This window comes from Balearica regulorum, chromosome 2 (assembly GCF_011004875.1).
Source record: "Balearica regulorum gibbericeps isolate bBalReg1 chromosome 2, bBalReg1.pri, whole genome shotgun sequence".
NCBI lineage: Eukaryota > Metazoa > Chordata > Aves > Gruiformes > Gruidae > Balearica > Balearica regulorum.
This window is the reverse complement of record NC_046185.1, coordinates 10,487,415-10,513,511: the sequence shown is the minus strand read 5'-3', so window position 1 is coordinate 10,513,511 and position 26,097 is coordinate 10,487,415. Positions and strand designations below refer to the sequence as shown.

At 40.1% G+C, this 26,097-nt stretch overlaps 1 protein-coding gene across 4 annotated transcripts in view; it reads right to left on the bottom strand.

Annotated features, from left to right (window-relative positions):
- Positions 1-5,561: 5,561 nt before the first annotated feature.
- The window catches only part of ASAP1 (ArfGAP with SH3 domain, ankyrin repeat and PH domain 1), a 161,789-nt gene continuing 141,253 nt past the window's right edge, over positions 5,562-26,097 (bottom strand). For all 4 annotated transcript variants that reach the window (XM_075743314.1, XM_075743316.1, XM_075743318.1 and 1 more), the window contains 6 exons: positions 22,462-22,623; positions 19,539-19,605; positions 17,265-17,323; positions 14,300-14,802; positions 10,217-10,339; positions 5,562-8,239 (listed from right to left, as the gene is read on the bottom strand). In XM_075743314.1, coding sequence (XP_075599429.1) covers positions 8,165-8,239; positions 10,217-10,339; positions 14,300-14,802; positions 17,265-17,323; positions 19,539-19,605; positions 22,462-22,623 — 989 coding nt within the window. In that variant the 3' untranslated portion in view covers positions 5,562-8,164. The remainder of the gene's footprint in view (positions 8,240-10,216; positions 10,340-14,299; positions 14,803-17,264; positions 17,324-19,538; positions 19,606-22,461; positions 22,624-26,097) is intronic.

Here is a 26,097-nt window from a genome sequence, read left to right as displayed (position 1 = left end):
TCCCCCCTCCCATCGCCGTGAGGAGCAGCGGCTTCACCCCGGGCAGCCCCCGCGGGGCAGGTGGCACTCGGGTGGGGTGTCCCTGCCCCTCCCGCGGAGAGAGGCCCGTCTGGGCAGGGGTCAGAGCCCTCCGCCTCGGCCCTCGCCCCAGGGTCCGTGGCCACGTCCCAGGGGGCGAGCAGGGACCTTTCGGGAGGAGCCAGCGGTGTCCCGGTGCAAGGGGACCCTTCCTTCGGCCCCGGGCCAGCCCCAGACACAGAGGGTGCTCTGGGCAAGCGTGCACAAAGCCTGCGACAAACAGAGCTTTGCAGGAATCGGACGGTATCAGCGACACGCAGGGAGCACCTCGCGAACTTTAAATGCGTGCACACCAAAAGCAACCATCCCCAACAGCCTTCTGGCTGCAGGCTCCGCCGGAGCGCTGCGCAGGCCCCAAGGGCAGGCTGGGGCTGCCCGTGTACACCGGGGAAGGGCACCGCAGGTGACAGTCCTGGGGACGGGGCGGTTGGTTGGCATCTCCAAATGCAGGCGTTGGTCCCTGCTACGGTCAGAGCCTGGTTATCCGGCCTGGCAGCCGAACCACTTCAGTGGGACGTTGCCTCTATGACTGATCTTCCCAAACTAAACAAAAAACTCATGAAAGCTGAATTTTTCCTTCAAACCCAAATAGCTCCTTCAATCTCTGGAGCCATGCTCAGACACCAGAGCGGTTGTGACATCCCTGAGGCACCTTGCTCCTCCATCTCATGTCAATGATTGACGGCATCTTGGTCGCAGGAGGCATCTTGAGGCCATCCGGATCCCCATCTGCCCAGCAGGAAGGTCTCCCTCCATCAACAGATGCTGTTGTTCTCCTGCACCATCGATCCCTTTCAGGGAGGGACAGGGATTAAGTACGAGTAACACGTCTTAAGGTAATTTCTTTAAATGGCATTTTGCTGCTTGGCTTCACTGTCAGCCGCTGGCAGGGGGCTGCGATGCTTCAGCTCGCTCTGCAGCCCCGTGCCACGGCACGGGTCTCACTGCGATGGCCACAATGGCTACAAGTCCTGTCTGTAGCCCAAAGCAGATGGAGACAGGGGCAGCGGTGAGGTCAGGGCGCTGAGAAGTCATGGAGGTAATGGGACTCCTACACAGAAGTCCTACACTTGGTGCCACCTTTTATATTCCACCAGGCAAGCAGGTAAAGCTAGGGACCACAGGCAGAGCAGGCGCTTGAATACAGAGAGGGAGGTGATGACCCTGGTCTAAATAAACCACATTTTGTATGAAAAACATTTAGGCAGAATACTGCCCTGGGCAAGTGAGAGGAACAAAATCCTGCTCCCAAGGGTTTTGAATTAGAGAGGGTTTTTCCAAGCCCAAATTTAATATTTTCTTTTTCATCTAAATTTTCTCTGCATCCCAGCAAGGAAAGGCAACAGAAGGAGCTTTTCTGCTGGACCCGGCAGCACCTCACTCAGGCCTGGAGGGAACACAGGTGCCGAGTTAAAGGATGATCCTGAGCAAAATCCATCCCTAAGCAAGGTGACTGTTCCAGACCTGCTCCAAGGGGGTAGTGAGGGTGCCACAACCATGTCTGAGGTTGACCTGGACCCAGCCTGGGGCTGCTGCCCAGGACTGGTCTAGTGACAGCGGCACCTCCTTGCTTACAGCCAAATGCTCCTGCTCGCTGGATCTTGGGCACAGACCTGCCTGCACATCTGGTGCCTTCTGCTCCTTCACAGGGCCCAACTACGACAGCAGCTACTTGCAGCACTGACCAGATGGTCTGACTGCCTCGCTGCCCACTCCCCCCCCATTATTGTTTGCTAAGATCTTGCTGCTTCTCCTGGACAAGGGACCTTCACTTCTTCATATCACTTAAATCTCTGCATTACCTTGAGCTTTGAGGTGAGTATATGGCCCACCTATTGGCAGTGCTCACAGGAGAGCTGCTGTCTCCTTACGATTGATTTTCGTATCGACGACAGTGTCATTCATACTCTTTCAAAGGGGTTTAAGTGGTGGTTTGTGTTGCCCCCATCCCCTGCTCTTCTCACACCTCCACCACGTAGCACAGGTAGAGCTCAGATTAGTTCTTATACTTTGCAGAAGGCTCAGAAGTCCCCATCTTCCAGCATCGCTCAGTGTAAGTTCATTTCATGTGAAGCTCGGTGCTCCTTGCTCTCCAGCTGTCCAAGCTGCTAAGCTTCCCTTGGAAGTAGGCCAGCAGCTCCCTGCACCCTACAGAGGCAGGTTTAGCGTTTGTTCTCCTGCTTCTTTCTGCAGAGGCTGGCCCAGTTCCTGTAGGGAGGATGGAGACTGAAGAAGATCCTGGATCACAAATCTGCCCTTCATCCCCATACTTCTATGCACAGAGGTCAGAGCTACTGCAAGGGTCCTGGAGTTGCTCCACAAGGCTTTTTTCCAGCTCCTGGATGGGTTTCCATGCAATAAAAAGTCCCATTTGAAATGAGAGCATGCTGCTCACTGCTCAGCTGCCTGGGGCTCTTGCTTTCCTGCCTCGAGTTACTGAAGTAGAGCTACAGCTCTGAATTGAAAATCTACAGTGAATATAGGGAAAGTGAGCACACGTGAGCATGTAGGACTAGAGCCATGGACAGGATGGCTGGCAGTAGGGGCAGGTGATTACAGGCAGGAGAATCGTTACGAATTTGAAAAAATGTCTGCTTTTGTCTTTGAGGTGTGTGTGAAGCAGCATGTGGCTACTGCTGCCACTGGGTCACTAAGGAAGTCTGCAGGCTCCGACAGACAACCACCGCACAAACCCTGCTTAACCAACAAACAGCTGCTGACCTCTCCTGTGCACGTTCAGCTAAGAGGCGGTTTGTCTTTCCTCTGTCTGAAGTTCAGGATCACATTTCAAGCCTTTCTGATACTTAAGGTTTTGATTTTTCTTTAAACACGAACAACTCCAGCTCAGAGGCATGTTCGCGCTTAGTACCGTAGCAGGGATGTGGGAGCAGGGAGATGAAAAACATCGATGTACTAAACTAGGTTTGAGAGCAGTTTCTGAATTAAGCTATTGCATGCTACTCCTAACTCTTCTAAGTTTACAGGCAGCTGTAGTAAGTTCTTCCTGTAGTATTCCCTGGGAAAGAGACTGGGGAAATTAGTTACCCAAAACCCCAAGTCTAATGCTATTGCTGTGAACTGAACAAAGGTAAATGCAATAAAAGAGCCTCTAACGCAGCCATTCGGGAGCAGTCAAGTTTCCAGTGGTCAAGGACGATTCATCTACACAATGTGACTGTGACAGAAACATCAGATTTCTGAATTTCTGGTGGTAACTGAAGCACAAGAAACATCTTCAAGCCTTGGAGAAAAACTCCCATGGTGGAGATGGACCTAGTCTGACACCGCCTTTCAGTGAAAAGCAACAAGCACATGGGGACATTTCTGATCTACAAGAACCAAGACCAAACTGGTGGGAACTGCAGAGTAGCATTATCACTGGATTTAAAGTTCCAGGTAAGCTTAAAGCTCATTGAAAACATTCTTCAGGTGGTACAGCAAACGACCGATCAGCTTCTCCTCTGCTCTGACATGGTTAGCAGATGTGACAGCTGTCACAAATTGTTTGTCCCCCGCCCCCGCTATTATAAGAAGAGACCAGAGCAGACATCCACCTCACTGCAGACAGGAGGATCTGTTCTGTAACGTACAGAGGAACAAGGCAAAGCCTGTGCCGTGACACACTATCGTTCTTAGTGTCACTCCAACAGCAGCTGACAAGAACTAGTCAAGACTCGCAGGTTTTGTGCGTGCCGCAGCGTGGGGAGGGGTAAGCTTCAGTGCAAGCTGACAAACAGCACTTAGTTTATCTCAAGAAGAAACTTGAGCACTCTCTGAGCAGATGACTGAGCTGTAAATCATGATATGTATAGCCCTAAAAGTATCATTAGGACAACTTGAAATAGTTAGTTTGTATTAGATAAGAAAATTTTTGGCTTGCAGCTATATACATCTTACAGTCCTGTGTGCATTCTGCATCCATCTGAAAAGCCTCTGGCTGTTTTAGAAGGGCTAAAGCGTCTCATAAAAGCACCCCCAGCAGCCCTAAACTAAAGACTAATTTATAAGTTGTCTGTAAGCATTTAAGGTCTGAAGCTGAACTTTATTTACGTAGGGACGTTTGCTCCTCTGCCATATTCGGGTTTCTGGGCGTAGGAGGGTTGCTGGTGTGGGGTGTGAGTGGCATGAAACCACGTCACAGGGCAGCGTGCGGGGAGAGCAACATTGCTTTTTGTTGATGCTCAGGGGAACTGTCACACAGAACTGCAGAGTCTGGGGAGGGGGGAAGCATCTGAAAACAATTCAACCATATTTACAGGGTTGGAGTGTTTGGGGGTTTGTTGGGCGGGGGCAGCTACTTCTGGGTTTCACTGACTGGTGTTTAAGAGTTGCACCACTTTCACTGGCTTTGATTACCAGTCACTCTGTTCAACTATGAGCTTTAAGTTTGCCAGGAAAAAGGTAAGCAGACTGAAACTTTGAACACCAAGGGAGTTCTCTGGGCATGTGTTTGCCTTGGTCTCTTCTGCCCCAAACAGCGTACGAGATATCCACCTCGATGTTGACTTGCAAAAGGAAATCAAGACTTGTTGCTGAAGAACAAGTAATACAAGTAGGGCCGAGAACTGAGGATATTTGAATCAGCAGATCTGAGTGCTGTTATCTGAAATACTGTGGCAAGGTACAAACTGAGGAAGAGCAGAATATTGAACCAGACTGCTTCCCCCGCCCCACGTCCATATTTCGCACACCCCTCGCCCCCTATGTTTAGCCTATGTTAAAAGCACAAAACTAACCGAGCAGAATATTCTACGAGGAACCCAGGCTGTGCCTGCGCTACGATTCAGCCCTGAAGCAGCTATCTTACCACAGCAGTCCCCTGAGCCCTGTGCTGTTGCCGTTACTATTTTTCATACAAACCAGATCTGATAACTCTGCACTCCCAAACTTCTCCTCTGGCTAAAGGATGTTCTCATGGCTATCTAGCAATTTCAAGTGACTTGTTCTTTTTGGAGCAGTTTTGAGAGGTGAGGGTCTTAAATGCAAAACTTCCAAAAAACGAGTCAGGGAGGGTGAAAAATAACCTCTGCAAGCTGGTTCGGAGCTGGGATTCCAAGCAGTAACATCATGCCATCCAGGAAAGGTTTGAGAGCCGCTGTCAGGTTTGGTAACACTGCCCGGGGCAGAGGAAGGCGTGCGGGACAGAGGGCCGTGCCGGGGGGTTCTTCTCAACCCCAAGGGCCAGCTGGAGAAAAGGCGCGGGGCTGGCTTTCCGCAGAGCCTACTGAGCCACAGAGACACCAATCGAAACTCATGGACAAATTAAGGGTTTTGATGCTAACTTTAGTAAATAAAGTTTTCCAGATAAAGGCAATTGCATCCATATTTAACAGCTGCTAGAGAGATACACATTTAATTGCATGATATAAGGGGTGCTCTACAGTCAAGAGAGAACATTTCAAGTGTTTTAGTTCTACCTGTTTGGAATCCAGACTTTCTCCCTAGAAGGTATTCCAGTTGACAAAAGGGCCTTGTTCAGATAACTGGGATCAACTGAATACATTTATTTAAAAGCAATTTTAAATATTAAAAAAGTAGAAATTAACGCATACAGTACTCAAAAACTGTCACATTAAATACGTGAATAGACATGTGTACTGATGTTTTACCTTAACATTCAATGAGAAGTCAAGATTTCAACTAGTGGCATGACCAGATCTGATTTCTGTACACGTTGATGTACTATGTAATAAAAAAATAAATAGCAATTGTTGTTCAACAGTAAATAAGATATCATCTGCAGAGCATACTTCCCCCTCTGGGGGCACCTTCCCCTGCCCCTCCCCCCAACCCCTTATCAGCTAATTTTCCATAAAGATTTAGACTTTCCAAATATTATGTCATGTACAAAATTGCAGACAGTGGCTCATTGAGTTCAAATATAATACTGTACTTAAACTCAATCAATATCATACATTTTCAGATTTCTTATGACCCACAATAAGCCAGAATAAACAGAACTATTGTTCCCGAAGGAACTCATTTAATTTTATAAAATGCATATGTATACTATTTTAAAGAGCGTAGAAAAGAATAGACATTTGACTCTACATAATTTTACATGCCTAGGTTTTCTTTATATGATTTGCTTTTATCAGTTTATTTCAAGATCACTTAAAAATACAATTGACCACAAAAGTGAATAGGTTTTGTTCTTTAATGCAACTTAAAACATTGTAGTAATGGATAAAATGGAATGCTAAATAAATGCTAATCCTGACTTCCTTTCCCTAAAAAAACAGAATAAATTCTGAAATACTGGAGCTGGTAATACTGAAGGATTAGATGCCAGCAGGCTCGCTCACTCATTGCGTTTTGTTTTTTTTAATAAACTTTTGTTATAAATGATAAAACCATTAACAGTTGATAAATGTTTTGTATTTTTTCCATGTGGGATTTAGACCAATATTTGTTTCTATATTAACCACAAACAGAATTAAATATTCACTGACTACAGTCTTGTAAAACTGAATTAAAAATGAAAGCCCTCAGAAAGCCTGAGATGTGTTTTTATGAAACGAAAATCTTTCCATGCAGCCAAGACAATTTGCTTTGAAATCGCAGTACTGGGTACTGAAGCCAAAATAACGTTTAAAGCAAGTAATACAAAACTACGTATGAAAGTCATGGAACCTGCTACGGACAAACTATGGAAAAAACACAACTGCATTATGGTTCAAAGTTAAAAAAATGATGCTGAAAGTGACATAGGAAATGAAAGTTTTCAGTAATACATTTAAGTGTTTTCTGGCAATGCAACTTTGCATCAACTTTCAAGAAACCTCAGGTCCAATGCAGCCTTCCAAAGATTTTCCTAGAAATTAGCTTTATGACAGTATGTCTGTTACTTGGTGCTTTGAATTAAAGACTATTACCGTTACAGCTCAGTGAACTCTACTAAAACCAGCCTGATAGTTGTGATCTGAGCTCTGTCATTAACAGCCTGACCAAACACATGAGAGGTCATCTTAACTTCCACTTTTTAGAGCAATTACAAATAATTTAAATTTATCCTTATATCACCACTTAAGAAATTTTATTTTAGGTAACTAACTTTTAGCAAGGTTGAAGGCAGAGGAAAAAAAAACCCACAAAATCATTTTTCAAAGAGCCAATTTAGCTATAAACAAATACTGTTGCAAGCTCACATTAATCTGAATAGCAATTAAGTTAAAATGTTCTTTTCTTCAAATGTAGCTATATGACTACAGTACTACTTTTGTACAAAGGCAGGTTTCAAGTAAGCATCTAAATGCATGCATAATGTCAACAGTTAACATTTTCTAGAAGTCCTTGGTTACTAAGAATTCAGTGAAAGAAACCAGCAAATTTCACATATACCTACTAAAGAACAATATGACTAATTCTCATTAAAATAAGTTTTCGAATGAAATAAATTTGTAACTTTTTATAGTGAGGTAATGTCACAGGGGAACTGCAATCACAGTTTGGCATAGGTCCACATAATATAAACATGAAATGCTGTATGCACACCATAAAACATTACTGTTATCTGTAAAGTCAGTGAATATTTGTCTTCATAATTACACTTAACTGAGCACTATATTAAATAAATACCGAAGTGGGTTTCATAGCTGTAAACTGCATACACTTAAAAACTGCAGACTGATTTTTAAATTGTCCAAAACCATTCACTCATTCTAACTTTCTGCTAATTGTATATTGAGAATACCGAGTTATGAGGAACAGTCATTTCTGTACAGTTACATGGTTGACGGAGACCACCTATGTTTGGAAAGCTGGCAGTTCGTACGTATGTTGAACAGCATAGACAGAGGTGTAAGTGCTAGATGCCGAGGATGGCTTCAACGAACCCAATAAGGCGTGCCAGGTTCCAAGGCTACCATAATACTGGCAAAGGCAGAATAACACGGTATATTTACAATACATAGAATTCAACCTCATGAGGTGAAAACTTAAATGAATTCTTAATTTGTAACAGCAGCTATATATACAATTGTGCACAGGATTACAGGGAGGCAGCAGCGTTCGCTTTTGCTAAAAAGCCCGTCTTGCATGAAGAATGTGCAATGCTCAAGTTTAGGATTTTTTTTGTTTGTTTTTACTAGTCCGACAGAATGTGCACAAAGGACACTGGAAAGACCCCTTTCCTCTCTGGCTGTCCTTCGATGTGGCCAATCTGCAACACAGAAGAAACACATACATATATACATACACACATATACGCGTGTGTGTACACGTAGCATTCATAGACTGCATTTACTTCATTCAAAAGCGGCAGAACTGCACGGATCCAACAGAGCCTTTGCAAGTTCTTGAGCAGTTTAAAGCAGACCTTAGTCTGAATTTGCATAACGCAACAAAATAAAACTATATAAACATTATAAATAAGACAAATGAAGCCAACTAAATCTAAAGAGAACAAAACAACTACAACTGAATATGGAAACCTAGAAGGGCTTACAGCAACCACTGAATTTCAAGAACCTCAGCAAAACAGAAGCCTTGTTTTCTTTTGTCTGACCTTCCTCGTTACCGCAGGTTAGTCTGTGTCTTTCAAACCCATTCACCTTGGTTAACTGAATAAATCCTAGACCTCGCACTTGAGGGAAACGTCTGCTGCAGTTGTAAAGTTACTTATGATAATCTGCATGCTTCGCTCGCTTAAAGTGATAAAGCTATTTTCTCACTGAATTAGTATGATTCCTAATGATTTATGTGCATACTAGTGTTTATAACAAATCACAGAATTGCCTGATTAAGTATTCTTCATGTACAACTTCTTACACGTTTTGCATAACAATCAGTTATAAAGAAATAGCCAAGCAACTTTTTAAAAAGGCATCTTCTATATGAACTTTACACCTTTAAAATGCATAATTATAAACAACTATCAAACCGATAGCACTGGAGTAGCAGCCTTGACTGACCACATAACCCTCCTCTTCTCCTCCTACGGGGCTGCTCACTACTTTCAGAATAAAAGTGTACCTCCTTCCTCTTCCACACGCTAACAAAATGGGAAGGGGAAACATGCAGGGCTGGCCATTTCCTCTTGTATAGCCAAATTTTTGAAGCATATGAGTCAACAGCCCTCATTTCCCTTCTCAGAAACATTCAAACTGGAGCACTTCATGGAACTTGTCAAGCGTGTTCCCAGAGATCTTACAAAGCCACTTCACAAAACAGATTCAGCAGCTAATGCATCTGTAATCAGGGACTGGATGATACGGGTAATACATCAGCTTTTCACGGGGCGTTGCTCTCTCGATACCATCTTTTCAGTTGAAAGTCTTCCACACTTAAATGATGAGTGAGAGGAGCCGCATAGCTAGAACCAAATCGGCAAAGGTTGCACTGCACTTAGATTAGAAAATCATAGGCAGCATTGCGATAAGAATTTGTTTTAATCAAAGTGAAAGCTGTCTCATTTTCCCCAGTAACAATTTTTAGGTAGGGAAGCACGAGGTAGCAGGGCTTTGGAGGCAAGAAGCAGGGTGTCAAGGGAGGGTTGGAGACTTCAAGTGGGGTTGAGAAAAACCTGATGTTAGCACTCAAGAACCAAAGAACAGCATGCAGTCCAGAGCAGGGGGGGGAGTATGATACAAACCAATGGTGCAGGAGGGAAGAAGGGCAAGAAAATGTTAACTACCTCTCATTTTAGGAGGAAAACCAGCAGCTTACAACGCTAATTACAAATAGTTTTTCAGAGTTCCAGCAACCCCGTAGGTGGAATTTAACATGCCTGGTGAAATAAAGATAATTACCTATCTCATGTTTCAAGAAGAGTGTGAGCATGCTAAATGGAGTAAAAATCACCACCTCTTCATTTAATGAAAGGCTAGCGTGCATTACAAAGTGTGACGTACGTAAACACGTGTTGTTATGAGCCAGCAATAAAGCCAAACCTAGTCAAGATGGTTCTAGCAGACTCCCAGGAAGAGACAGACCCTACCAGAGAAAGAAGGTCTTCTCTAATACAAGTTTAAGGGCTGGGTGTTAGCTCAGGCAAACACCTCCCAAAAATCAACAAAATAAAAAAAAAAATAATCTACAAACCAAAACAATAACAAAACCCCCAAAATTTGGAAAAATAGGCTTTCCTTTAAAAGTCATAAGGAAGTTATGTGGAACTATAAAAGGAAAAGATACATACCCACCACTCTTGGTCCTCTTCACCAGTTACAATAATTACTTCTCCTTCAACAAATGTGAGCTCATCATCATTATCTGCCTGACAGTCATAAATGGTCTTCACTCGCCTAACTTTGTTTTTCCCCTAAAAACAGAATGACGTTTTAGATGAAGGACATAAAGTACAGCAAAAACTTATATATTTTATTTTACAAGGTGAAGACTACCAAATTGCTTTCCCTGCAATTGGGGACATAAAAATAAAAAAACCCTCTGCTTCAACAAGGATATTTTAAAAAAAAAAATCATATAAAAAAATTACCTACACAGGTGGAGGTTGTCTTTTTCTTATGATCTAGAACTCCCAAGAGACTTCAATGTGGAGAGCACAGCTTAAGTAACCTACGCTTCCTCCAGTATAGAAAGTTTAAATAATGTCTTTACATTGTTCCAGTCCACAAACACCCTCTTTCTCTAATACTTACTTCATTAAAAAAACCAAACCCTGAACAGAAAACGAAATCCAATCTCCTCTGAATGTTACAAGCGATGTAAGGGCTGAGGAAAATGCTGCATTGAAATCCCAGTATTCCTTGCAGTTTTGGTTTTGGATCTGGTGCAAAAATACAGTATCCTTTGATTTGAGATCTGCTTATAGCATTAGAAGTTATTTTTGAATGATTTTTCATCCAGAATGTTAGCGATTTCTTACTAAACGAATCTTAATTTCAGCCAGCAGTACTATTTTGTGATTATAACCCACAATAGATATTCTCACAGCTCTACCGTTCTGAGTCTAAGTATTTTCTAGGTCATACTTTGCTGCATACTGCTAATTCATGAGAAAAAGCTCGAGCCATAGACTCCTCCCCAAACATATGTTTCGCACAACAGGGAAAATGCTTTAAATTATTTCCAAATAGAGTAAGGAAGCAATGTTCACAGCATAACACTCCTGCTACTTTGTATTCCTGTATTTTCATGCCCACACTTCTTCAAAAACTACCGTTCCTTCCTCAAACAGAAGCAGTCAGAAAACAAGAATGCAAAAAGCCAAGAAGAGTGCAAGGAAATGAGAGCAGAAGGGCTACGAAGGAAAAGTCAGCAGGTTTAGAGGAATTTGAGCCAAAAGTAACTTCACAGAGGAAATTTCCTCGGGAGCCTTCTCTTTGCTATTACCCACCCACCTGAAATACCTCCGTGTTTTGGCAAAAAAATTTCCCTGCAGATCAACAACAGAACAGACACAAAGAGCACTCATACTAAACTCAAGGTACAGAAAAATAACAATTGTAGAGGGATCTAAGGGACAAAGCAGTTAACAGAACAACGTAAGACTAAAAAACCTCATACTCAAGACAAATGAACAGAAAGACCTGAAGTGAAGTTCATAGGAGATCAAAGGGGTTTTACAGTAAGGGTTTGCTGCAGCAAGAAGGTACTTCAAAGAACGCTCTCTTTTTTTAAACAAATCCATGTAATTTGAACAAAAATCTCAACTATCAGAAGGGACTGGAATTCAATACTAATGGGTATTTGGGGCCAGTCCCAACTTTCAACTCCAGAGAACATTTACAAAGTAAGAGCACTTCCAATCAATCCTCTGGTGATGAAGGGAAGCAACTACTTCTGCCAGGTAAAAATTGTCTTATTCAATAAAGTGATTAAAGGAATTTAAATTCCTCTAAACTTGGAGAACTGCATGCAACTCAGCTTATAAGAACAAACGAAAAATGATGGCAATTGTTCCCAGTTCCTTCTGATTAGTACCACAGATGACATTTTAATATTCTATTCCTTTCACTTAGGAGAGCGGTACGAAGCAGAATTAAAGCCCGAGGTGTATTTAATCTTGGGAAGGTTTAAAAAAGGATGGCTTTGGAAAGACTATATATTTTCCAGAACATGATTTGGGGCACTGGTGTGTAAAAAAAAAGAAGCAATTCCAGCACATGCAATTTGCAACTATAAAACCAATACCACCTGCCCAAAACTCCTTGTATCCACTATTAGAACTTATTAGAAGAGACTTTTATGCTTAAGAATGAATAATAATCAGTCGTTAATAATCCCTCCATGCTATTATTTACATTCAACATTTTTTTTTGTTTAAAAAGAAGTATTTTTTCTCCTTTATAGAAAACACACACACAAAAGAGCACTCAAGTGCTCAGTGTGATTTTAGAAGCACTGAGAGCAAGTTTCCTTCTCTAAAAATATCCTTTCAAGTCCTTAATATATTAACAGCATTGGTACTTTTTACTTCATAATTCTGAACAATTGATTTTTTTAAAAAACTTCCAAAAAAACCATCTGTGCTCATCTGTTTAGTGGCTGAATAGTCAGACCCAAGAGCAAAGTACCCACAAGGACTAGTGGCTGCTGTCACAGGTCTTACTGTTGCGCTGTGACGTAGCACTTCACCGGTTTGTGCAGAGAGGATATAGCTAGAGGATGAAAATGGAGGCAGGATACGTTTAAAAGGAATTTTTGCACATTATTACTTGAGCAAAGGTACCTGCAGTGAATGAGACACACGTGTGCATGCAATGATGTGTAAACTAGAAAGTATCACAGATACATCATAATTTTGATCACTGCAAAACAGTAGAACTATTTACTGCACAGGTGAAAATAGCTGAATTTGGAGAACACTGATTTTTTTTTTTTCTCAGAGGAGTCCTGTATAAAGTAGGGTGAGAGTTAAAAACCAACACAAAACCCAAACCAAACAACTACTCCACTGTTTGCTTTCCTTCCTTCCTTAATAAAGTGACAAATAGCTGAGAATGTCCAGTATCATTTGCCTGCTTATATTTAAAAGTACTTAAGTAAACAAATCAGTTGCAGACACTTTTTGATCAGATCCTTGTACTATTTTATTTAATCTCCAGAACACTCAGGAAGCCTGAGCAACAACCCTGTTGTTCTCAGCTCAGACCAGTCCATGACAGAAGCCAAGCTGAGTGATGGCTCCAGAAAGAGTGAGTGTTCTTCCTCAGAGAAGCACAGGAAGGGAGAAACTCACCCTCTGCTTTCACTACACGAACGGAAGCCTTATTTCCTTTTACATAAGTGCTTTGCATAGCCAATTTGACAAGCAAACCTATCTCCTTTTTGATGTATTCTTAATGATGAAAATCTTAAGAGAGCTCTGGAGTTTCGTAAAATTATTTCAATATACATATGCATGAAGAATCCTCTGTTGGACAGAAATTGCACTGGTTAGCAAGATGAGCAGCAAGATGAATTTGGGGGCTGAACAAGGAGACTTGGAACTGAGTTACAGTTTCAGTTCTGCTACTACATAGCATCCAGCAATGCCAATTTTGCCACTTCAGCAATATATCTGAAACTTTGTTAACCATTTACGTACACCAACCTCAAATACTCACGACAGGAACATTTACTAGTTTGTCACAGTTGACTTGTACTTTAAATTTTTTATCTACTGACAATAGGTGCTAACATTCTTTTCTTAAAGCTCACAAAAGCTTACAAAAATCAAATATGTAAATATTCTAGCATTCTAAGGCATACAATGCAGTGAGCAAAGACAGCATAGAAAACTGCTGATCGGTTGGATGGATCAATTTTAAATTGGGTATTAGGAAAAATTTCTTCACCAAAAGGGTTGTCAAGCACTGGAAGAGGCTGCCCAAGGAAGTGATTAAGTCACCATCCCTGGAGGTATTTAAAAGACATGTAGATGTGGGGCTGAGGGACATGGTTTAGTGGTGGGCTTAGCAGTGTTACATTAATGGTTGGACTTGATGATCTTAAAAGTCTTTTCCAATCAAAAGGATTCCATGATTCTACGAATTCAGAAGTATGACTGGCACAGCTAAAAATGCCCAAGTTCCCTAATAAATCTAAATACACTGTCAAGCTCCCAAGATTATCGCTTTATGTTACTATGAAGTATTTGTTTCAGCATGCAAGAGGCACAAAAAGAGCACCTCACCCCATCCTACCCATGACGTTATGTTGCTTTGTGTGCACAGCTCAAGGGTGGGTTTGTTTTGGGGGTTTTTTTAGCACAGACAGTCCCACAGTAAATTCATAGCCTTCCATGATACTTTCAACGAACTGGAATAATACCTACCATATTTATTTTCCTGGGAAGTGGCACCGGGGTTTCTGGCAGGGTATGAGTTATGTCATTAGACTCTTCAGATGCTTGCCTTTGGACGGCGTCTCTACATTGAACATTTGGAGAAAGATCCAAGGAGTGAGATTTTTGATTTGCCTCTGAGGGCTGAGGCTTCGGTGATGCTTCTCCACCTTGAGTTTTAGCCAACAGCTCCCCTAGCTGAGGTTTTGGAGGAAGGTCCTTCATTTGCGGCTTTGGAGGTAAGTCTCCAAGTTGTGGTTTTGGTGGCAAGTCTCCTAGCTGAGGCTTTGGGGGTAGTTCTCCAGGCTTTGGGGGTAAATCTCCCACTTGAGGTTTCTGAGTTAATTCCAGAGGCAGAGGCTTTGGGGGCAAGTCTCCAGGTTGTGGTTTCTGTGGTATATCAATGGACAGTGAGGGCTTCTGAAAGATTTCCGTGTGCTGATGGGATTTATCTATTGAAAGGTGATGACTGGTTTCTATTTTTCTTAGTGCCACTAAAACAGAAAAGGATAACAATGGTTTTTCACAATCTCATTTTAATATGAAATAACTTAGGCACATACCAGAACTGTAGTTCTGTAAATGACCACATGGTTAGATATTAGGAAGAAATTCTTGACTGTGAGGGTGGTGAGGCACTGGAACAGGTTGCCCAGAGAAGCTGTGGATGCCCCATCCCTGGAAGTGTTCAAGGCCAGGCTGGATGGGGCTTTGGGCAACCTGGTCTAGTGGAGGGTGTCCCTGCCCATGGCAGGGGGGTTGGAACTAGATGATCTTTGAGGTCCTTTCCAACCCAAACCATTCTGTGATTCTATGTTCACTGAGCTCCAATAACTGTCCATATGCCCTCCTAGTCTATGACAAATGCAAGATAACACAACTTTACATAACCCTTTTCCACTGAGGTCTTATTTTATTGCTCCTCCTGGAGGCCAGGAGAGCTTAATCCAACAGCCACTAGGTGTCAATTTATAGATTAACATGAAATAAAGTGATCACTTTTTGGACCTAAACCAAAAAATATTAAATATAAGAAAAGACGTATTTTGCAAAACAACCTATCAACCCACTGACGTGATTGCAATGAAAATTCTCTTTAATGACCATTATTCATATATACGGTTGAATTCCATACACCACCACCCCCCCCAAGTCTCAGGAATAGTACCTGTAAAATTGCAAAAAAGAGAGCAAGTGGGCATGCCTGCCTATACAGTGTATAGAACAAACTGTATTCTAGACATTCAAGCTAAAACTAATAAAAATGAGTTATTGTAAATATGTACAATTTAGTAAAGATGAGTAGTTTTAAAATGTGTATTTTGAAGATTTTATGGAAGGAAATTGAAAATAGCTTTTCAAATAATTTTTTTCTCAGTGTCATGTATTGATTCTACTGTTAAGTTCTCTAAGAAAACTTGACTGAAACCTACTTTAAAAACAAAACCGTAACAACACAACCAAAAAACCCAAACCCTTAAACCAAACAACTCTAAATTAACACAGATTAAGTGGGACAGGAGAGAAAAAAAGTTACCACCCATGATGAAAAGCAACACATGTTGACTAGAAGGCATAATTTCCTACTGTGTTCAGCATTGCTTTAGTATCATACTCTACCAGCCAAAAAGGTGGCCTGACCTTTTACTACAAAAGCAACAACGCTCGCTTTGGATATCACCTACTGCAATAACACTTCCGTGCTATATTTATGGTTATTCATACCAAAAAAAAAAAAAGAAAAAAAACTTTGCATAATTTCCATAAAAGAAATTGTATGGCTACTATCAGATGTCTCATTTTAAAAAACGTCAGTGTTGATACTTGTATATGGCTTTGTCTCCTAGACTTATCTAGTAGCAAATGTACAATCACCCACATCGGTTTGAGGCTTAAGTAAAGGATATGAAAACACTGATAGTTGTCCTTATCAAAGTGCTTTGATTGAGCCCATCTTAAATTTTCACCTATATCATTTTAAATCAGCAAAGTGTTAACTTCCTTTGCAGCAGTACCCTATCACATCATTGGTGTCTCTCTCAAAAGATGACATGATGTCATAATAACTGTAATGTTGCATTTTCTGTTAAAATTATTTGCACTCTCTATTTCAGTCACCTAGCTTCAGAAATTTGGACAGGCATTGTTTCCTCATCTTCAGGCTCTATAGTTGTCACCCACTCATACAGACACAATGTATTTTTGATGGATTCTGTACCAGACAGAGCTACGAGGTAGGTCTACTGTCAACTTTATAGTCAACTGCTGCAAGAACTCAAAAAAACAAATAAAACTTGCCATATGAATTTGAAGAGAGTCTAGAAGAAACATTTCTAAAAAGAAAGGGCCATAAGGTGTTCACTGGGATGATGGTCTCAGCAAGCTTGTCACCAATATATAAACAAGCATGTAATAGTACCTGATTCTTTTCAAACTATTTAGAAGGACAACAACCCTGACTGCCAAAACATAGCAACGAACACAACTTACCTCAAGACTATCAAAAAAACTGGAGTTACGGATATTAGAAAGAAAAGAGAGTTTACCAACGAGAGTGGTCAAAGAAATGGGAGCCCAGACAGGTTTGTCCATGGAGATACTCAACGTGACTGGACATGGCCTTAAGCAACCTGCTCTCATATCAAAAAGTTAGTCCTGCTCTGAGTGGGGAACTGGACCAGTTTGACCTCCTCAGGTCTCTTCCAGCTTCAATTGGTTTGATTTTTTTTTTCTTTCCTCCTTATGTTCCACAGGTCTAACTTTTTTTTTTTTTTTTAGTTTAATAAAAACCTTCTTGATCTTCCAAAATCCTTTCAGCTTTGTTAAAGTTTCATGGTTTGTGGCATTTTAGAAATAAAACTTTAGCTGAAAAGATCCATATATTTAAAACAAGTATCTACTTTCACACACATTTAGAAGATACAATTTTGAGAATACTCACAAAGAGAACTCTTACCTTTTTGAGGTAGTTTGGGAAGAACTCTAGGGCCAAGTGCAGTCTTTGCAGTCCCAGTGCTAAATCAACAGATGTGCAATTTTAGTGCTTATAAATGTTACAAAACATACTTTTTCTTTCCCCTTTTCCCCCTCTACACATCCACAATCAAACAAAACAAAAAAACCCAGAACAAAAACCCAGCCACATTTGTTTTGTTTCTCTTGTATAACCATCTTGTCTGTGGATCAATCCCAAAACTCCAAGCACTGTCAAGAGTGAACTGCTTTTTTCAGAGAAAGAGACAGACAAACCTCACACAGCTTTAATGCTACAGGGCAGATTTATTCTACAAACTATGGTATGTGCAAAAATGCACTCTGAAAATAGGTGAGGCTGAAAGACCAGCTTAGTGGGCAGATCCTGAACTTTAAAGAAAATTTGGTCTTTAAAATAATTACACTTTAGAATTCAAAGCGTCATCTGTCCTTTATGTCAGTGGTTTGAAGTTTTCCAGGACTGAGCCTACGCCTTGTAGCGACTGCACGAGGATAATGTTGTATTGCACACAAACTGCGGCTGCATTAGGAGACAAAAATCTCTGCTACTCCAAGGAAATACTGATGATTGTGGAAAAACAACATGCTTTACTCTGTCAACCTGTGTTACACCTGTGTTAGCTACTCCTAGTGGTAAGCAACAATACAAGCAGGACAGCTGCGAGTAATTTAATTACAGCATAAAAATCTGAGATATTTGCGTATTGCCAAAACTTTCCACCTATGCTTTCTGTTGCAGACAATTTTTTTTCAGAATTAACACCAGGCTGGCTCAAATTTGCAAACATGGCATGTGAGGGCAAAACATCTTACAAGTTTCAACAAAAAACCCACCAAATTCCTTCCACTAAAAACATATCCGAGTCACTTTTATAGAAAAGGACTGTGGTAGAAAAGAAGAAAGCCAATTGATTTAAGGCATAAAAAAAAAAAATACTCAAAGAAAAATCATTATAATCTCAAAATAATTACTCAAAGAACAAGGAAAAAGAAAAACAAGTGAGGAAGTTGCCAGAGTATGTTCAACAGAGCAGAGTCTCTGCATCAGCTGCCTGGATTCTAGTATTATTTGCCTCTGAAGCTAACGTTTCAAAATGAATATGATGAAAACACTTTTATCTTAATTTCATAGCCTTTTTTAAATAGTCAAAATATATCATGACATAAAACTGAAAGAACAGCCAAGCTCAATCTTGATTCAACAGATAATTACTTCGGCCTTTACCTAATGCCAGCAAGCACAAGTACCACACTTTTACCCTTGTCTCACAAGTACCAAGTATGGCACCAGCTCTTTGCGTTGCAGAACGTCACCACTTTCCCCCTGAATACCCAGTGTCACCTGGATGGATTCAGCAAACACTGCACGTCAGCTGTGCTACCAACAACACGTCCGCTGCCTGTCCTGGCAAGGCAGCGGCACAGACTGAGGACGTCCAGAAACTCTACCTACACATCTTCTACTACCGCGATTTGTCTGATGTCATATGTCCATCTCCAGTCATGGCCTGATCACGCACACTTGTGGTCGTGCAAGGTTTCCATTGTGTTGCCTGAGGCACATGTTTATTACCATGCTTTGAACCTCAGGACCTTGGAATCACAACACAGATAAAGGAGTAACAAACACTAAGTGACAGGAATTTATGGCTATCCTTACTACTCCAGGTATTGAGAAAGACACTTGTAATGTATGGACCTGATGAACTACGAGCTAAAAACAGTTTGTGTTACTACAGACTGTGTGTCAGCATGAAGCTTGACAGAGTGGAAAACAGTTAAGCTGGAAGATGGAGATGAATCCTCTCTTCTATAGAGCTGTCTTCCATGCCAGTCTGTACCCAGGGTGACACCTCTGCAGCTACAGGCGTAAGACCTCACACTGAAGCAGATAAAATTAAATGAGACATGAAAATAAAACTTTTGTCCTGCCGGACTGCAGCCAGAGGCAACATTCCCCAGCTCAGAGCGCATTCTCTACGAGTGGTAGATGGATTCTGGTACAAGTCGTGCTGTCCATCCCGCTCAAAGGATGAATTGTGTATGGACAGCTAGGAACGAAGCGTAGGAGGCTCAATGAAGCCAAAGTATTTGTATGGTAGTAAGACACGCAGAAAACTAATGAAGAAACATAGCTAGGATTTTACTTCATATGAAAGGCAACTATTTTTCTATTTTACAATTTAATTATATTTAGATAAATTTTCATCTTTGCCTTCATATACACATATTTTACCTTGACTGCTGAGACATCCCCTCAAACTTGTTTGCAGCTTTAGTTGAAGGTGGGCCCAAATCATTACCTGAGGTAAAAAAAGCACAATTAAAAACCCCCAGATCATTAGAATAACTGAAATATAATGAGCAGAGGGTACAACTAAAGGTGAAGTACATATTCTTCCAAGTATCCTCCATATAAGAGGTCTAAAGCTTTTAAAGATCATTCATTACTAATAATTTTGTAACTGAAAAAGCAGCATAATAATCCAACTTGACCTTTCACATAACGCGTTTTAAAACAACTCGCTGGTATCTCACATCTGCTGGCAAGGAAAGATTGAATGACACTGCTGTGTTACTGCTGTAGGGCATTTGTTTTGAATATAGTGTTTCAATTTTCTCTGAATAGAAGGAGATACTGCAGGCCAGTATCAAATAAATTTATCGCAGATGTTTACATTTTGCATTACAAGGCACGTCTTTTTAAAACCACCATGAATTTTATTTTATTCACAAAACATCACATTGCTAAGGATTGCTGTTTTATCCCACATAAAGAATAGCCTTTGCTGATTTACTGACTAAGTCAGTATATTACCACAACTCACATGTTAACTGTTGGTAAAGAAATGATCCCGGGTATACTCAATTCTGTCAAAAGGCAGCAAAATCCAAACCCAAACCTTCTGAACTCCTTCAGCAGAAGGCTTCTCTTTCATTAACCAACACCATTCCCAAGGTGCAATTATACTACTTTCTTTTAGTGCCTTTATCACTCCCCCTTCCCTCTTCTATTACAGCATGTCTAAACATTCTTAGAAACAACTCCAACAACCATTAATAAATTTTGTCACTGAAACAGATGTAAAGTGACATTTAATGATCCAAGAACACAAAAATACTTCCCTTGCAGAAGAATGACATATCTGCCTAGATACCATTCTTAGTGCATTGAAGTCTAAATGAAACAGCAGAAAAGGCTCATGCTGAGCCTTGCTAAAAATATGTTTATATTTAAAAGTAAAAAAAAAAAAAAAAAAAAAGAAAAGACAAACAGCAAATCCGTCACATGTAGATCCTATGGATAAAGTAAGGACAAATATCTCATGGTTGCTATGGAAATCCAAAATAATCTAAATGACATTTTTAGAACATCTTTGAATAGTCACTTAATTTGCTTAGACGTAAGCTAAGGATTGCTCTACCCGAAAACTTCAATTAAGGCACAGATTAGAAAACAAATGCTGAAATTCAACATAACAAGAAATTCAACATAACAAGAAATATAACAACAGAGAAAAAAGCTTCTGAAAGGCAAAGCAGTGAACATCTGACAATAATATTCTTAAGCCAAACCCACAAAAGTAGATACGAGAAACCCCCTCTTTTATAAACACAAAACTTAATACTTGCTTAAAATCCAAACGGACTTTGAAACAAGTTTCTGTACAGATCTCAACTAGGAAAAAGGGGAGAAAAGGCCCCTCTTCCGACTACTGAAATTGAGTCTCCATTGTAGAGCAGAAAAGAGAGTAAGCAACGTTCTTCCCTGGCCCTGCTTTGCAAAGGTGTTCTACTGCTGTAGCGTTCTCCATCCTCAACTCCACACCTGCACCTTTCCCGTAATTTCCTTTTCCTTCACCTGCTGTCTAGTATTTCTACAGAAAAGTTGGCACTAGCTTAACAGCTGTTCCTACCACACTTTTCATCCTTCTAGTGTCACATTACTTTTAGATGCTGTTTTGGACTTAAAGATTTAGGCTTTTTTAAATTTTTAAAGTCCAAGCTCTTCAAAATGTCTTTACTACCTCTGAAATAGTACAGGGCTATTAGACTCCAGAACACGGGAGACAATTTTTCCATATCCCAGACATCTAAAAATTAGAGAATGGAAGAGATTGGCATTATTTGTATTCCTTGAGAAAAGGACTTTGCTTTTCATTGGATTCTGTACTTCTTCTCATATTAAATCACATATTCTACAAGAGTACGCCACGATTTACCACATTTAACTCAATTTGCTGTAAAAAAAAAAAATGGTGCTTTTAAGCTTGTAGTTTTTTTTAGGTTAGAAATTTTGGGTTTATATTAGGACAGAGAGAAGATACTCCTAAGATATGAGTAGTGTATGGATGACCGCCCTATGTAAGCATTGGATTCCAGCTCAAAAGTTTACAGATCTACGGAAATCCTGCCATCAAGACTAAAATTATAGAAAATTACATGGGTCTAAGGTTTATAGCTACAGGGAGAAGCTGACTGCACAGAGCAAAGTTTACTGAAAAGAGGAACAATTTGAGTAGCCTGAAAAAAAGTTTTTAAAAAGCTTCTGTCAGACAGGTATCCTGTTAAAAAAAAAAAAGTGCTGTTTCTGTATAACTTCTGCAGGTAGAAGGATGCAAACCTCTCAGCCTTTGCATACGTACAGACAACGGCACAAAACCCGAAAACATATTCAGACAACACATCCCCACCAGTTCGGTGCGAACGCTTTATGGGGCAGAACTGGCAGAGAGCCCAAGGAAACAAGCTCTTCTGGCAATCAGGAGAACCGCGCAGATTCCCTGATGTCTATCGGCCCCAAATCAAGGTCCATCTAGATTAACGAGCTGGTCAGAACAGCAGCAGGGGTGAGGAAGCAGATGCAGCAGATTTGGGGGCCGGGGTGAGGCAGCCTGGGCAGAGAGAGGGAGGCAGCAGAGGAGATTGAATCGGGCCCCCGGGGAGCGTGGAATATTTTCAATTTTCTCAAGTGAGACTCAGATACAGAAGCCTGGAAGCTAGAGTGACAGAAGACAGAACTGTTGATTTATCTGAGCTGACGTTACATCAAGCTGCAATCATTGGAAAGCAAGCACCAGGTAAAAGAAACCAAAGATCATATATTATCCATCATAAAGGTTTTCCCCTGCCCTTTTGTTTTGCATTTCAAAACTCACCCCAAGGAATTGGGCCCTTATTCTGGGGTCCATGAGGTAGTGGGCTTGGTGGGTCAGAGAGGGTTCTTTTGTGTCCTGGGGGTGGGGGAGGTGGTCTCTTCTTGGAAAGAGTGGAGCTGCCACTAGAGGTTTGAGTGCTTAGAGGGAGGGTTGAAGGTGGGCCTGCAAAATAACAAACAACCTTCTTACAAATACATGGGCATAAACGTCAAAGCAGCACTGAAAAATTCACAGTCAGACCCACAGCGAAGTGCAGCGAAAGACTAAAATAAAAAGACAAGCCATGCCAAAACACTGTTTAGATTAAACGACACATTCACCACATTTTTAACCATTTTAGCTGTGGGATTAGAAGCAACTTGACAATAGAACGACACGTGTACTTATGTTTAAAAAATACAGGATTAATTACTCCAGGATTTCTAATTTTAGGCATTGTTTAAAAAGAAAAAAAAAGCATGAAATGTTAAAATTAAGTAATATTTAGCGTTAGGTAAAATTACTATTAATTTATAGCAGAATGAAATATCTTTCTAGATGTTCTCTTATGTGGGGATTTTTTCCCCTCCAAAACATCCCATACAAATTTTGTTAATAAACTTGGGGATGGGGGGGAATAGAAATCTATCTGCATATTTTCTTGCATTTTGAAAATAGGATTGTAAGCTCAATAATTTTTCTGTAGTTACTTTCCCTTTTTTCCCTGTGGCTTAAATACATCAGAATATGCATTTTTAGAGCAATGCAAATTGGTTTATGCAGTGTGTATAAAATAAACATCAGAAAAGCCCTTTCTGAGGCTGAGATTAGATATTTAACGGTAGCATCGCTTGCAAGAGGTTATACAGTCCCCCCTACCCTTAAACCCGTTATTTACCCCCTGCATCAATGTTGACACAATTCAACACAACGCACATTTTACAGGAACAGATACAGATTAAAAGACAAAATAATCCAGAGGGAAGACAAGAGTTTTCCCTAATCAGCTTCACCATTCACCTTCAGTAAGAAGCTCAGAGAAGCTGCAGCGCGGGGCACAAACATGCAGTGAGGGGACAACTGCTCACATCAGCTGCCATTGCCACCAAAAGAAATTACTTGTTACACTTAGCTAAATTAGTTCCACAGTAGGTTAGAATAGCTTTAAGGGGGTTTTGGTTTGGGTTTTTTTAAATCTAACCAACAAATAACACCTCACTGCAGTCACATGCAAACTTATTGCAAGATCGTAAGAGAGCTTTACCATCACGGACTCCGGATAAATGCAGAAAACTGACATGAAGTTTTAAAAGCAGTTTACTTATACCTGAAATTTCAAGTCTATTGTCACATATTTTGTAGCACTACAGAACCTACTTGCCTATTTTTGAAAACCTAACTTATTTGAACAGTATTTGAGACAAAAATCTTCATTTTGTTAATCACCATATACCATAACCTGCATACAGAACCAGAGCTGCTTCTTTAAAACTATTTCTACCAGTCTCTATAGGTAGACTGAAAACTATCAAAGTCTGCATTCCCTCCCAAATTACTATATACCATAAAAGCATTAAAATCAGTGAAGGATAATCTTTGCTAAAATTCCTTAGGTGAAATATTAAACATTGAAAATAGTAACTTCAATTATCCTATAAGCATGTTTGCCAGATATTTTTAGCAGGTGACCTCCCTTTTTCTTCTTAACTCCAAAGAAAAGTTTAATAAAACTGTCCATAATAAGTTAGCAATTCAATCATTCTTGTCCAGATTCAAGCCTGGAAAGCCTTTTGTTGCTCACCAGAACATCTCAACCACAACCCCAGCAGGTATTTTGGGCCTGGCTTGCCATTAATTGCTTATACTTGTAATTCAAATGATTTTTTTTGCGATTGTTCCTCTCAATTTACTTCCAAGTTCGCAAAACCATTAATTGACAAGCAGTCAAATGCAAGTGCAAATTAATAAGATTGTTCCTCAATTTGTATCCTTTCTAATTTTAATTCCTTCCTTAAGTTTAAAAAAGCAAGCTAATTTAAACCATGCATTGAAATGTTTCTGCCAGCAAAAATAAAAAGCTTCACATGCTAAGTTTTGACTGACAATCCCCTAGACTTCTGCAAGTTATAAATTCTTTAGTTCACTTAAATAAATATGAATCAAAGGTTGTTCTATAACCCATAAATAACTCAGAGTATATCTAAGAGTGGCGAGGGGGGAAGGAAAATTCAGTATCCAGTGTTAACAGTAACGTTACTTTTAAAGCATGTAGAAAACATAACAGTGTGTCAGTACAGTATTTTTCCCTTGTCCTGACATCTGGAAAAGGATTTACACACTTCCAAAATATCTGCAAGAGGGAATGGGCACACGGCAGCGGTTCTGTCCTACCACCACCTAGTGTCCCACTCTTTGGGCTGCACTACAGCCTTACCACTCAACGCTAACGCCGTCTCCCGCCCCGCCACAAGCGACAAATAATTCAAACTGGGCTTAAAGGGAAAAAAAAAAGTGGAGGAAATGCATTGAAATAGTATTGTGCACTTCTCGCAAAAATAAAACTTCAGACATGAAGTAAAATTTGTACTTTTTATTGCCAATAAAATGAAGAATCCTTCTCTACAAAAATAAAATTGAGTAGGATTAAAAACTCTTTAAATGTGGTTATATGAATATATTTTTTATATTTCAGACTAGTAGTGTATCGCCAGACATCACAGGAAACTTGAAAAACATTATCACTTCATAGCTGTCAAAAGCTCAGATGGCATAAAACAGTTACAGCAAAAAGGTGTTAAGGTATTAAAATTAGTGCAACTTTTCAGACTCCTAGCATTTGTTCCTACATTAATTTCACAAAAGAAATAAATATGAATTTAGAAGTCATACCCTAATGATTAGATGGCTGAAATACAAAATACCTTACTTTCAAGCAAACAGAAAATAAAGGAAAACTTCAAAACATCTATTCGGAAAGAGGTATAAAGTCACCTCATACTTTGAATAAAGCAAACGCAGGAAGTGTTTCCATAAACTGATTCAGATTCCAGACAACTGATGGAATAATACACGTATCAGATGATGTACAAAGTGTTGGTAAAATTATTATAAAATACTTTGTATTACATATATATACATACACACACACATACAAAATAGAAAAAAAATCTTACATACTATTTTTAACTATGCAAGGCTAGCCAGATACTTTTAAGTAATAATCAGAGCAGTTATTTTTCTAGATCAAAGATATTTTGTGATCTTAACCTGGCAGCAAGTATGACAACCATTTCTTCTCCACAGTCATCTTAATGATGATTTCTCACATAGTTGCAAAGTTCAGATTTCATATAAATCATTTTCCTCCCACAAGTAAAAAAAAAATAAAATATATCTTGACTTAGAATTTTTTTTTTTTAATTTTGCCTCCGTTGGACTCTCTTTTCTTCAGTTACCTGGGGAGCCGTTCCTTTCAGTAAAGCTGTTGTCATCTTTTATCACTTTTTCTCATTACAAGAATCACACTTTCACGTGCAAATAGACCAAATCTCAAATGTATTGTATTAAGGTAAAGAACTAGAAAAGTCTGCAATTAATAGTGCATTGCCCTTCAGCTTTTGTACTGTTAGTATAGTATCTATTAACTTGTGTACTTGT